The following is a 14723-nucleotide window of genomic DNA, read 5'->3' on the forward strand; positions in this document are numbered from 1 at the left end:
TCCCCATGCCTCCTTTCTCCTCTCTCCTTTCTTCCTGGAGGAATCAAATGAAGTGAAAGAGCTTTTTTGGCATACATGTGTAACCCTTGTTTAATGTAGTAGACCACTACAGGAAATTCCATGTCATGTGGAATATGTATCCTTCTGTATCTTAAAAAAAAAAAAAACAAAACAACCCAAAACAATAAAATGCAACCTACAAATGAAACAAAACGCTCCCCCAAAACAGAACAAAATGAAACCAAGACAAAAACACAAAATACAAAAGCATCAAGAAAAACTCCTATTCAGAGATACTGTTATCTACAGAGAGGTTTTTCTGTTGCCTCCCTATCCCTTTAACTGATTTTTTTGTTTTTGTTTCATTTTTTTTGATTGGTGTATTCTCAGATAAATGCACAAGCTGAATTACTGTAACAATCTAAAACCTACTTCTATGGGTCCGTTACCAGAAAGAAATTTTATGATACTCTTTTCTATAGCCTTACATATTTTCAAGATACACTATTACAATATTTTTGTTTTAATAAAAACAATCGGTCTTTTAGTGTTTCTACTTAAAAGATGCTCATACTTTGAGTGATTTTTAAATAAAACAATAAGCTAATATGCACAGTCAAATGTTTACACTAGAATAAATGAAGTAACCGCCTACTTCTGTGTTGATGTCAGTCATCACTTTTTTTCCACTAAGATAGTAGCAACTTTAGTTTTAGCCCCCCCCCATAGCCCTCTGATTGGAAGGTTTTGTATTGGTTAGTGAAATGTAGGAAGTTTAGTTGGGATAGCTCTTTCCAAATGTCTTAGAAATATCCCACTTCTTCAGATGTTGTATCTGTCTTTCAAACGCTTCATTCTGTTCTTATGACTAATGCTTATATATGGAGTTGTATGTGTTGCAGTCCACTTCAATTACTTTCATTCTACTTGTTGAAACATTTTACTGTAAATTGTGTAGGTCTGCCATCTGAGTCGTGGGGCTTTTTACTGTTTGTATACCACTATTAGTTAAAAAAATCCAAACAACTCCATGCTAATCCAACAGCTCTTTAAAATTTTCCCAAGAACTTGCAAACAATGACGTATTTTATGCAGTGAATTTGTTTGACTTGATGTTTGGATTCTGATTCATTATCTGCACAAAGGTATTAAAGGCCTCCTTTTTGACTTTGGCAGATCCATAGCATGAAGGATTTTATTTTTTCCAGTGCAGAGTCTGGGAGCACAGGGGTTTGGATTCTTCATATAAAGACTTCATTAAAGATACATTGATAAAGAGAAGGTTAACTTGGCAGGTCTGCTCATCAACTTTAACATCTTTAATATAACTAATGCAATGAAATACTGAATGTTTTAAATGACAGCTAATTCTTACTTTTTGTCTAACTTTTTTCTCCCCAGGAAATTTACAAGCCTGTACCTACCTGTGGCTAATAGTAGATCTAAATAGTTGCTTGTGCATGTAGTTGTTTTTCAGTGGCAAAGGAGACTTCTGTTTCTGAAGCTCAAGGAGATAATTTCAAAGAGCTTCTTAGATTGCGGAGAGAGCCTAGGAAAGTTGGTGAACAAACAAATTGTATATTTACAAGTACTGTTTCTAACACTCTACTCTTGTGCCTTGTTTCTCTCCTTACCTCTACTAAGCAAAGTTATGAAAATTTGAAGAAAACGGGAATACTTGAAAGTTGTGCAACAGAATCATTGCTGATGGTCTCTCAAATTATACCATGTGTTGTATAAAATTAACCACCCTTCTCACATCCAACTGCCATAGCTTAAACTATGATCCTCATAGTCACTGGAAGAAGGCACACTCTTTGCAGAGTATCACTGTGAATGTACCTTGGTTGAGCCTTCTCTTCCAGGTGGCCTACTGGAGGAAGGAACTTTGTTCTTTCCTGACTGGGTTGAGGTGGTTTTAAACTGAGGACTCTTAAGTCTGTGATGTGAATACCCACCTCAACTTTACAGTTAGCTTAAATGGTCCCTGAATAGACAAGGTCTTTGGACATAGAGATTTAATATCTGACTAAAGTGAAAAGGTATCTGAATTTTATCCTACTACTTCTCTTCCTTCTCTTGACTGATGTGTTAAGATCTCTGCAAAACATCTGGACTGTGTTCACACGTCTGCTAACATTCAGTATAAAGGACCAGATTTATTACTAGCACATACCTGACTTCTGTTAGGAATCATTATGGTGCTGTATCAACCATTTTTTTAAGATGCCATGCTCTGTGTGGAGGAAATAGAACAAAAGGCTCAGATTGTGTGATTATTTGCGAAGGGTCATCACAGAGAACCTCTGTCATTCAGTCTGCACTCTAGTTTCTTCTCATTGTAGTATTAAGACTGTACTCCAGGGCTAGGATTGACGTTCTACCAGTTTCAGACAGGTATTAAGTGAATTTTTGTCATAAAGTCTTCCATAAATAATCCAAACAGGTTTCATCTTCCTCCTTTCCAGAAATGCTCAGAACTGTTTTCTGCTTTGCCTGACTAGACAGGGGATTAGACGCTGAAAACTGAAAGTAGGGAACTGCTACCCCCCGGGCCTGTTCTCGTCTCAGGTGTCACACCACGTTACTTAGTGGGTATTGCAAAGGTCTGTAGCCCTGGTCTGAGTGCGAGGTGGGCTGTTTTACTTGGTTTCCTTCAGAGGCTAAATTGGCTAAACCTGTAATTTAGGGTATAGTATTCAAAAAGCCTTGTGATGCTTTACTGTCCATTTCAGAGCTGAGAGAGAAATATGGAATAGATACTCTTATTTTCCTGATAGAATATAAATGATTAGTTGAATCTCAATGTTGTCAGTTGGCTTGCCTTAAATAGGCAACAAATTTCTAAAGAGTGAGGAAATTTTTACAAGGTGCTGGCTTTAGGAGTTCCTCATTGAAAAGTTATGGCAACTTACTCAGCCTTACCGTTTGTTTGCTAATCTTCAAGAAATTGTCTGGGTTTGCTAAACATCCTTTCTTCTCCCATCCACCTTACTTCCCCCAATACCCCTAAAAAAGAGGGAACAAAATAAATCCCTGTTTGTAAAGCTTTAGGGAGGGTGTCCATTTTGTTTTGGTTTACTTTTTCTTTTAATCTTGTACTTTTGGTTGTCTCAAGGTGATTTAGGGCTAGAGTTGATGGAGGTCGGTGTAAATATTCTTTTGGCCTATTTTACTTGAAACAAGACTGAGTAAGTATTGTCTCTGCTTGGAGTTCCCTCTAGAAGTAATTGCTAGACAATGTGTCTTTAAAAAAATTAATGATGAGCTTCTGGCATAAATGGTTCAGAAAAGCAGGACAGCAAAGTAGCTTTGCTTTGCCTATAACTTGACTGAGTTCATACTCATGATAGGGATTGTTGTTGCAGGCTAGATGTGCAGTGTGTTTTTAACTTTGACACTTAGCAAGTGCTGCATTTAAGGGGAAAAAATATCCATGGGAAACAAACAAAACCCCAAACCAAACAAAAAAAAAAGGGGGGGGAGGGAGAAAAAAAACAACAAAATCAAACACCAAAAAACCCAACAAACAAACAACAAAAACCTGAAACCCCGAAACTCTTGGAAAGCAAACTGGGGAAAAAGATGAAGTGGGAGTTTTATTTTTTCTTAAGCAGAAACCATAAGAGCAACGAGGGTTCTGAGAGACAGATCAAAATTTGTGATCAACAGTACTGGAGCAATGAAGGCAAGAGTTCACTCTTGCCTAGTGATGTCCTCAGTTCCATGAGATAGTTCATGTTTTGCGACACAGGTCAGTGTTCACAGCAACAGTTTTGCACCATGTAAGTGTGTGTGTGTGTACTCTGTGGTTGCTTTGTGTACAGTGTTGGTGAATGTTTTGGTTTTAATGAAATGGCACTCTGTCTCTCAGTAGTGCTAAGTATTTACTGTGCTATGCTGCACACACATGAAGATAAGCTGGTGTAGACATCTGGTATAAACCAGATGTCTGCACATAAGTGCATATGTGTGTATAGCTGTAAAGCTGGGACTTACTTTTTATTTAAAAAAGGCTTTCTATTCCTCCCTATTTCTGCCTTGCAAGGACCCGTGTCACTCTGACCAGGCAAAGACAATTGGATGCAGCTCTACGCAGAGATAAAATATAATGTGCTGTTCCATTTGATAGAAGGGTCATGGGTGAGAGATGTGTGGCAGTTAATCTCCCTTTGATCAGTGACTCACTCAGCACATACTGGACTGAGTTACTCCACATTGATACAGCGACCCAAAATGTAGCGATCTGGCAGCAGCTGCTGCCAGTTAATTCTTAATGTTTAGCTCTGTGTAATCTCCTGGTCTAATAAAGCAGAGCAGCAACCAATTAACTGAAATAAAGATCAGACAACTTTTTACTGTCAGAGGTGGATAGTGCAAATGGGGAAATATCCTTGAGCTGCATACAGAGTTTGGATGTGCTTGTTTTTTATAGGTTCCTTCCTTGGAAAAGAAGTGGGAGTGGAAGAATACTAACCCTTAAATGATTTATTCACTCAGTGGGATGAAGAACTTGCAGCTTTCAAGGACAAGATTCTGTTCTCAAATCTGCAGGTTTCTTTATTCCGTAAAATTTTGAGCATCAAGTTCTGATACGTTTGATCTTTACTGTCAGCTAAAGAAACTGTTTTCTTTATTGAAGGATGTGTGTCATTGTTTGCTAAAATAGTTTACGTACCTTAACACTTACTGCTAAACTATAGTCCCTGCAACCTTGTTGTTCAGATGTCAAGACTGCAGCTGTCAGGGAACTCAGTATTTTTTGATGAGCTTGATTTCTTTCATCTTTTGTGTGTTTAGCTTATGTATTTTATCATGACCCATAAAAGAAAAAAGCACTGTTATCACAAAGGAGCTGTTCAGCAAGAGCTAACTAATTTCTCCTGACAGGTACGCATCCTGTAGAACCGAGTTATCCGCTCAAACTGTTCTAGGCTTATAACATTACTGGTTAATGAAAGTTCATTACAGTGAATTGGTAGGCAAGTGTACTTCGTTTCTTAAAACTGGTACTTTGATTAAAATATGCAAGAACTTTAATGCCTTAGCTGCTGTTTGAATTCTGAACAAATGCTTATACAGCAATTTACTTACAGATCAAGTCATACAATCACAGACCTTCTTTTAAAGAGTGCTTCTAATTTTGTTCCAGCCCACTTAGTGTTTCTAGAAGACATACTTAATGTTTGAATGGATGCACATCTGAGCTGTAGATCTTTCTATTCAGAGCTACTTTTTTTTAGAATCCATGTGTATTATCTTGATGTTAGAAATTGTAATGGTGGTGGAAAAATGTTTGGAAGATACTGAAATATTGGGAAGTTTTATTGTCAAGCTGTTAACTGCCTTTAAAAATACTTACTAAATACAATGTGTGTATTTTGTTATAGGACAAAAAGCTATATGGAAGTGTACATGTACATAGATGTGTGCACACTACTGTTTATGGTGTTTCAGGCAAAAGGAGTTTTAACTTTTTTTTTCCTGTATCACTCTAATTCAATACTACTGTTTTGCTCCTTACTGATAGAGTAATTGGTTTAAAGTAGAATTATTTCTTGCATTTGTGTCGGTGTGAGATCAGAATCTGTTCTTGAGGCTTAAATCTCTGGTTTTTAAATGCATGTAGCATCCTCATCGATGACACAGAAGTAATGGCAGCAGCAGGGTAGGAAACAGACAATTTTTTTGCTGTTGTAAGGCTGTGGTTTTAGATATGAAAAACATATCAATAGCTTGTATGGAGGGAAGGGGGAAATGGAGAGTGATATACTTTGGTCTTGCAAGTGTATAATACAATGAATGAAATAATTATCTTTAAAATGCTTCATCTGTATCTGAGTTGCTCATTTTGTAATTTATTCTTGTAACAGGTTCTCGTAAAGAATCCGCTCCTCAAGTCCTGCTTCCAGAAGAAGAAAAGATCATTGTAGAAGAAACTAAAAGCAATGGTCAGACTGTTATAGAAGAGAAGTAAGAGAACACTTAATGAATGTTTGATTAAATCAGTAAATTTTGTACTCTTCTTTCTCCTCCTCTTTCCCATTATAGCAGTGTGTGTATGGTGTATTTGCAGTAGGGAACAGAGCTGTTTGAGTATGCTGCCAGTCCTTGAAGTGCCTTCATTTAAATGCTTGTAGTGTGGTTTCTTTGTGCTATGCAACTTACCACTTCTTGGAGCGGAAAGAGTATGTTTCACTTTGTAGGAATTTTTCTAAGTGCTATAGGATGTCAATATTAAGTTGGTGTCATTGTTATAGTTAGTATGTGGTGTCCTTCTATTTCAATTTTTTTAAGGTGTTTGTTGGAAATGTAGTACAGTTCTGTTGCAGAAAGGTGTAATATAGAAACTGGTGTAGGCTTGAGAGGTGTATTCTGTTACAGAAGCTGGTCCTTGCCTTATTGAATCTAAACCAAGATAAAGACACAATATTTTTTTCACAACTTTGAAAGGACCTGCTAGTTGTGGGCTTAGGGCTTTTACAGAAAATGCATTTCACTTAGCAGTTTAACAGATTAGGACATGTATTTCTGAGACTGGTTGTAACAGATCATCTTTTCTCATTTTAGAAGCCTTGTTGACACCGTATATGCATTAAAGGATGAAGTACAGGAGTTAAGACAGGTTTGTAACTTGCTACATTTATAACAACATGGAGAATGGAAAGGAAATTTTACTTATAAAAATAACGTGTTGTCAGTTGATTTCTTTTGACAGGGATGAGCTTGAATTGTGGACTAGATCCACTTTTCAGAGTTAATATAATGATTTGATAAAAAGTGGTGGTCATCAGTCCTTGGAGCACCACCATTTGAGAATAGTGTTAAGTATCTTCTCTCTGAGGTGACTTACTCAGATACATTGTAATTTATTTTTTGATTTTTACAGCTTGTGAAACATTGAAACTGTTAAGCAAATTCAGTTTTGCTGTGTCACCAGCAAAATAAGCTTGTAGAGACTGTGTAATGTATAACTTTAATAATATAAATGTTTGGATCAACTTAGGCCTTTATTAATGGTCTCTCAGTAACCTGAACACCTCTGACAAATCAGTTTTTGAAGCTGCTCGTTTCCAGACACATTTTCCGGTGGCTTTTCTTTAATGGGAGCTTAAGGTTAGCTCAAGATGCTGCCTTGTCATATGGGGAAATTGTGCAAGATCTCACCTAAGTTGCTTCTATGGAAGCTGTATCTGATACTTTGTCTCCAGCATGAGGTGTTTTTTAGAAGTAACTTTTTCTTGTCTGGACATAGCCTCTTTAAACCGTGTTAATAATGCTGCACATAGTTGTTGCTTAACGTGTAGGTGGAAAGCATTGAATTTATCCTCACTCTTCAGTGTGTGAATTTGCTAACTGACATTTAACAGTTGTGATTCCAGAAGCTGGATAAAATCTCCTTTGTTAATGTAAAATGGACTTGTATTCAATTTACTTCAGGTTTTGGGCTATTAATGTGAATCCAAAGTCTTAGCCCATCTCTGAGCGTACCAAGTATTTCTAAGGATGCTGTGTGTTTTCTGTGAAGTAGAACAGTCAATACCTTAAATACTCAAATTCTACTGTTTTCAACATGCAAAGCATGTGTATTCTGGCTTTGATTCAAACTTGATAGTATTTTTAAATTTTCTTAATACAATTCACATAAGGCCAGCAGCAATACTATAACCCACTAATATTCTTGTCTGCTTTTGTAAAAAGGGTAAGTGTGCTGCCTCACTGAGGCCCTGCAGGTCTGTTTTGACCTTAAACAGAAGGCCACCTTCTCCTGAACTTCAAGCAATGGGTTTCTTTTCTGGTACTGTTAAGGAATTAGTTAACTTTATAATTAATATATGGCAAATATGGGTATTAATAAACTAATAACTGTTTATTAATATGAACATTTGCCAAAAATGTATTTATTAGGTTTGCTGTACAGTTAGAATATATCTACAGTAAGAATATACAGTATTTAGGCACATACAATCATTTTAAGCAGACCATTAGGAATAATAGAAAGATTAATTACCCAGTACAAAATGGTGCTTGACCCCTGGATTTTGGGGGGGGGACGGGGCAGGGGAGAACAAGAACTATTAAGCCAAAGAGGCAATGAATTACTCACAGCTGATTCTACCCAAGTGGGGAGTGCTGCTGTTGTGTATTTTTTCTTGAGGCTTTTGGGGCGCTCTTGTGTGCCAGGCACAGCTGCTTGCCGTCAGGAATGCCACACGGTCCTGGGGCTGGTCTGGCTCCAGCAGATAGCAGGCTGTTTATGACGCAGTGACTGCAGTGGGCTCTTGCTTTGTCCTGGGTATGCTGAAGCACAGCAAAATTCTAGTTGCAAGGGGAAGCAGGCTTGGCTCTGGCTCCAAGGTTCATGGCTTCTCTAGCTTGCAGTGAGTAGGCTCATGGCTTTTATCCCAGGCTCTGGACTGGGCAACTTGAGGCAGGGACAGCTTGAGGCAGCTTCAAGCAAGGCAGGTCTAAGAAGGCAATTCAAGCAAGGCAAGGCAAAGGCAACTAGAAGTCAGCCTGTATATATATGTTGTGCAAGATTCAATTGGGCCAATAGGGCAACTGAAACCAGCACATAGTTACCCATTGAAAAGGAGTTCTGCCAGGCTGTGGCCATAAAAAGCAGAAAAGGCCAGATTGGAGATAAGCAGTGGCCAGTACACATGCTCTTTCCACAGAAGAAAAGTTGTTTATCAGACATATTAGGTCCTATCCTTTTGTTCCTTTTCCTACATTATCCTGACTTACTGCAGGGAGGAGTGGGGAGAGGGGGACAATGTCTAGACACATCAGGGCCTGTCTGGGTTTGTGCTGGGCCCGTTTGGCCCTACCATGACAGGTACCTTTCCAAATAATTTTTTTGGAACTTTTATCTTCCAAAGCCCAGATGTATTAAAGCCTCAGCTGATTTTCTCCTATATCAGAATTCTCAGTTCAGAAGCTTTTATTGGTTTGCTACTCTGATGGTGTCAACTGAAGATGTAGCAGAAGTAATCTTTGAGCTGGGAAGGTACCAAGTGACCAATGACTTTATGAATAAAACCTTTCTACATAGTGCATTGGTTGGTGTAGATACCAGACTGCCTGTTGGTCAGTCACCACACAGAGGGATCCTTTATGTAGTAAATTCCCTAAGTTATTCACAGCTGTTGCTCCACAGGTACTACCCTTGAACACTACAATCCTGAATTGCTAGTAAGTAAATAAATTAAGTCTGCACCTACAAGAAAAGAATGAAATTTTGGAATTTCTCAACAGACTTGAGGGTAATGAGATAGCAGCTGTGATCTCATCCTGTTTCTTCAAGTGTCTGTAAATGACAGCTCATGAGAATCCAGTGGGAGCCCTAGACTGCAGACCTATGTTGAACACCTGTACGCTTTTGTCTTGAGGCCTTAATATAATGTTGTCTTACCTTCTGGGTGCTTACCTGCTGATGCCAGCATCACCTTGTACAGGATTAAACAATGTAAGTGTTATTGTGGTTTGGTCAGTGGCATCCTTAAGGTCCTGTTGTTCATGGTATTCACTATTACCTGAGGGTGCTCAATATCGAACTGACTCATCTTGCTAATACTTTCCGAGTGGTGGTGGTCCTTGGAATTCAGACTCCTCTTAGGCCGTTGGCAGTCATCTGTGTGGTTTAAAATTCAGACACAAAATCTTTCCAGAGAATGTAAGTTTTCAAGATACTCCTCTCAACTATGTGCTTTCCTACTGAAGCGAGTTAATTTGCGTTAAGTTTTTAAGAAGTTTCTCTGAGACTGTGAAACTCATTACAGTCACAGGAGACTCTGGAAGGATATTTGTCCTACTTACTGCTCCATTTCCCTTCTCCATTAACAACAAACATATTCTACTCTTCAATGATGAGATTTGAGCAGCAGAATTTGAGATTTGCCATCTGGTACTAGCACTTGGGTTTAAAGGACCTCTAAGTATAAATAGGAAATAGCTCAAGTTTCCATTTGGTGGTTTTCGTTGCATTGTGTGAAGTAACTGTGTGTAACTGAAAAGTTAGGTGGCTTTGCTTTTGTACAGCTAATGGCAGTCATACTAAGGAGAGCCTTCAGAATTTGTAATTGAGAGTGTATATATGTGGTCAGAAAAGATAGGCTGGGGGGTGGGGCAGAAACCAAACCAAAACAACAAACTAGCTCACAAGCAAAACAGTAATATTTCTATCTCTATTAAACAGGATAACAAAAAGATGAAGAAATCATTGGAAGAAGAACAGAGAGCGCGCAAGGACTTGGAGAAGCTTGTTAGAAAAGTTCTGAAGAACATGAATGATCCATCTTGGGATGAAACCAACTTATAACTATTTTTCCCTTTTTTTTTTTTTTTTTCTTTCTGTTGAAAGACCACTTGTAAAACGGAGCTGGGAAGCCTTCTGACATTAGTCAGTGTTGCATCAAGAGCACTACAAAACAGGATTTAACTGGATCTAGTGATTTCTTGCTCTGGACATATAGAAAGGGTCAAGCCATTTACTGAAGCAGTCTGTACGTTGTGTGGAGACCATGGATCTTGAACTCTACTAAACTTAATTTGTTTGCATCTAAATTACCTCATTTTGCAGAAAGTGCAGCACCTGACTAAACGTCCATGTTTTTCAGTGGCTTTTTAATTAAATATATATTTTTCTTGTAAATATCTGTAATTTTGAATGCATATGTGATTGTATCAGGGCTGATAATGGTTTTTTGGGGGGGGGAATGTTGTCTCTTGTTATTGTAATGGTCACAAGTGTTAGAAATGAGGGCAGTACTGTCTTGCCTAGGAACGGTCAGAGTTCTTCATGGATATTTACGGATTTGTTGCAAATTAGCCACTCGTCACATATGCAAATTCAAAACCCTGTTTTTCCTGTTGACCACTGTATTTAAGTCCTCACTGTAATTTGCCTTTGCCTATGTTTTTGAACAGTTTACAGTTCTTTAAGAACAGTATTAAAATCCAGAAAGGTCTTTATTGACAGTGGAAATGTTTTTAAACAAAACTAATGCCTGAGATTTATATTCACACACACTTGTTTGGCAAACTAATCTGTTGTGCTTTGACCACCGAAAGACTGATGTACTTGGCCTGCTTTTCATGACTGTGACTTTTAGGTGTTCACGTACTACATTTTCTCTTTTTGTGCTTAAACATACAGCTGGCTGATAACAGATCATACAGATTGTTAAAACAAAAAAACAAAACACCAAACAATCAAGCCAATCCAGAATTTTGTGAATAAATTGTTGCTATTTATATTTCATGGTCAAAATGAGTAAATTTTAGCTAGCCTTTGTGCATAAGACACGTGGGCTAAGCTGAACTTGATTGGGAATTTCATTTCTCATGCCACTACGGAGGACTCTGTTTGGATTTCCCAGACTGTTGAATCAGTCATTCCTTTTGCACCCTGTTTTCTCAGCATGATGCTGGTTTCTTTTCTGCTCAGATCTAAATTGAAACAAATCTGGAAATATGATTCATTTTTTTAAAAAATCGTACTGTAATTCATAATTTGTGCAGCTGAGAGATTTGAAAATGCATAAAAGCACCTTTGTTCCCTAGTGTGATAGGTGTAATTGCTCCAGCCTTGTCTTGTATTTAAAATAAGAGATGCTACATCACTGCGAACAGTGAGCTTCAGTTGGAGCACTTAAAACACTAATCCCATTAAAGCTCATTGTTCTTCCACTGATTTCAGCGCACTTTGGATTAAACTCCAGATGGTGCAATTTTGAGGGGGTTTTTCTTCAGCTGACAGTCAGAAGTGCAGGTATAGCACAGACCTGAGTTACACCTTTTGTCATCCTCTTTTTCTGGTGACCTTTAATTCCCACTTGAGCAAATGTTTCTGTGAACTTTACTGAATTGGCACCAGCATGATTAGAGTGATGAGAATGCTCATGCACATTTTGAATCTGATGAAAAATATTTTTAAAGCTATCCATTTTTCTCAGCCAAGAACAGGGGTTTTTTAATAGGAAAGGATGTCAGTGATTACCTACTTGAGAAACAGTCCTGTGGGAATGAAAACTAAAAAACGGATAGACAATTAATTGCATGATTTAAAAAGCTCAATATCTTTGAAGGTATTTTAATTTGTTTCTCCAATTTAAAAATGTCTTCCTTTAATTCTAAGGGAGGAGGGTAGATAGGAAAACTAAAAATGTCTACAGTGTCAGAATTGCTTCTATTCACAGAACCTTAAAATTGCAATTCTTGATACTGAAATCTCTTCCTATTGTTTTCAGTTGCAAGAAAAAAGTGGACTGACATTTATATTTGTCTTCATATTTAGAAAATACTCTTGGTTAGAGCTAAATGGCACTAAGTCCTGCAAATTCATAGCACTTTGGCTAAACAGTGTTTTTTTGGACCGCTGGTATAATTAGAATTTTGCTAGCATTTTTGCGTTCTGACATTTGGGCTATTTTCAGAGAGAATTTTCATTTTCAGTTGAGTGTATGTGAAAGGACATTCCAGAGGAAGAAGTATGAAAAGGAAAACATTAATCTTAGCAGTACTTAGAAAGTTTTAACTCAGGAACAACGTCCATCAGAACAGTTTGTTTTACTTTTGTGTTATAAAGAGTGGCGTTGCTATGTAAATGTGCTGACTCTTTGTACCTGTGATTATAATTTCTGACAGTACCCCTATACTGACATCTAATGAACATGCCTTAAACACTAGGATTAAGCAGTTGTTAAATATGACCAGGACTTAGGACTTATTTTATTGAAGGTGGATTGGGATGCTTAATTTTTACAGAAAAAGGAAAAAGAGAAAAAAAAAAAAGGGGGGGGGGAACAACACCCCAATACTGTATGTAGAATTGATGGGGTGTATGGTTTGTTGTTTGTTTGTTTTCTTTTCCCCTAGTGCAGAGAATGAGTTTCAGACTTTTGGGAACCAAGGAGTATCTGAACTTTTGACAATTTCTACTGTATATAGCTTGTAAATTTCACCACGGACCTTCTGAATTCTTGGAAACTTTATATAAGCATGGATAAATGGGGCACTGTTTATTTAACCTATTAAAGGGTTATTTTTTTTGCTCTCATCATTTAGGGATGAGGAGATGAAGCCATTTCTTATCCTGTAGATGTGAAGCACTTTTGGTTCTGAATTGTCCAAAATGTAGCATAACATTTCTCTGTACTTACTGATGTGTGTGTGTTGTCTCACCATGTCATGACATCTTAAAGACGGAACAATTGACCACCTTTGTATAAACCTTCTTAATGCCAATCATGTAGGGAATTTAGAGTGTCTGTTTACAGGATCTGTGGAGAACTCCAGTTTAGTTTAGGCATCTCAATATCTGGTATCGACTACTAAAGTGTTCATGCTACATTGTTGTAATTAAACCATGACTTTTTTTCCCCTACTCGAAGTGTTATGTTTCATCTAATTCGTGGGTTATGATAGTAAGAAGGAAAACTGCTTTAATTTTCTTTTGCCTTTCATATAAATGACTTTTGCTATCTAATAGTTGATACAGTATCTTGAAAGGGCTTTTTTCATGGATTTGTTGGGATTTTGCTTGTTTAGAGGGGTGAGGAGGAGGATCTTAACTGTCTTGCACTGAGAAATTTCAGCTTTCTTTGGTAACCTGACCTGCTAGAGCAATAGACTCACAGTCAACTGGGTTGGAAGAAACCTTCAAGATCATCAAGTCCAGCTAAACACCCAACCCCACTCATTTCCAAGCTGAACTTCACTCCATTCCTAAGGCTCTAATCTTCCACTCCCCCTAATAACCAGCATAGGGGCATGGAGAATGGGAGTTGCAACCTGTCCTTAAGTTCCACTTTCTTGTGTTTTCTCCTGTTCCAGCATAGGTCTCTTCCATGGCCTGTAATCATTCAAGGACTGTTATGCTCCCATGTGGGTTCCCTGTAACCTACGGAACCTGCCAGGAGCTTGCACTGGTGTGGGCTCTGGACTGCAGCTTTCTTCAGGGCACCTGCTCCAACATGGAGTCCTCCACAAGCTGCAGTGGGTATCTGCATGGACATCCATGGGCTGCAGGGGAGCTTGCTCAGCACCTGGAGCAACAAGTTCTCCTCTTTCTTTAACCAGGGTGCTTACAGGGTCGTTTCCCATAATTTTTCCTCACTGATGTGCTCTGTGGCATCACGATTTTGTCTGGATAGCTCAGCTGTGTCCTTAACTGCTGATGCTTGTCTGAGGGGGGTCCATCTAATTTACATCCTGTGGGAACTGCTGCACCTGATAGGCTCAGGAATTTAAGTTCAGAACCTGCTGTTACCCTTTTAGAGTGAGCACCTTTGTTGATACCATAAGGCAAGAGGTTGGAAAGGGTAGAGCTTGTAACAGGTCTTGATTATGGAAGTCAGAGGCCTAAAATGGAGATGTGGGTGAAAATGTGTATCTGTATGCCATGAGTCCCACAGTGGTGAAGCTTAAGGATCCTGGTACTGTGGAGTTTGTACTTTGAGGGAATGCTGAGATGAAATTTGAGATAAATTTGCTCTGCAAGGCATGCTTCATAATCTGGCAAAGGGCTGTAGGCTTGCTCTAGCTTACCTTGTCTGTTCTGCACTTAAGCTTTCTCTAATTTATGTGCATCAAATATCATCTTGGAAGGAGAGCTGAGCCGGGATTTGGAACAAAATTAACCTCCTGAGCTTTTCATTAATTTGAATGGCTGCCCTCAAGTCACTGTTCAGGCCCAAATCTAATTTATGAGTTAGAAGGAA

At 38.3% G+C, this 14723-nt stretch overlaps 1 protein-coding gene across 4 annotated transcripts in view; it reads left to right on the top strand.

Moving 5' to 3' along the window:
- The window catches only part of ARHGEF7 (Rho guanine nucleotide exchange factor 7), a 135092-nt gene extending 121705 nt beyond the window's left edge, over positions 1 to 13387 (top strand). For all 4 annotated transcript variants that reach the window (XM_068171196.1, XM_068171247.1, XM_068171307.1 and 1 more), the window contains 3 exons: positions 5874 to 5973; positions 6571 to 6625; positions 10199 to 13387. In XM_068171196.1, coding sequence (XP_068027297.1) covers positions 5874 to 5973; positions 6571 to 6625; positions 10199 to 10321 — 278 coding nt within the window. In that variant the 3' untranslated portion in view covers positions 10322 to 13387. The remainder of the gene's footprint in view (positions 1 to 5873; positions 5974 to 6570; positions 6626 to 10198) is intronic.
- Positions 13388 to 14723: the final 1336 nt, after the last annotated feature.

Source organism: Melanerpes formicivorus, unplaced genomic scaffold, assembly GCF_026170545.1.
Source record: "Melanerpes formicivorus ecotype bairdi unplaced genomic scaffold, bMelFor1.0.p_v2 SCAF_1, whole genome shotgun sequence".
In the NCBI taxonomy this organism is placed as follows: domain Eukaryota; kingdom Metazoa; phylum Chordata; class Aves; order Piciformes; family Picidae; genus Melanerpes; species Melanerpes formicivorus.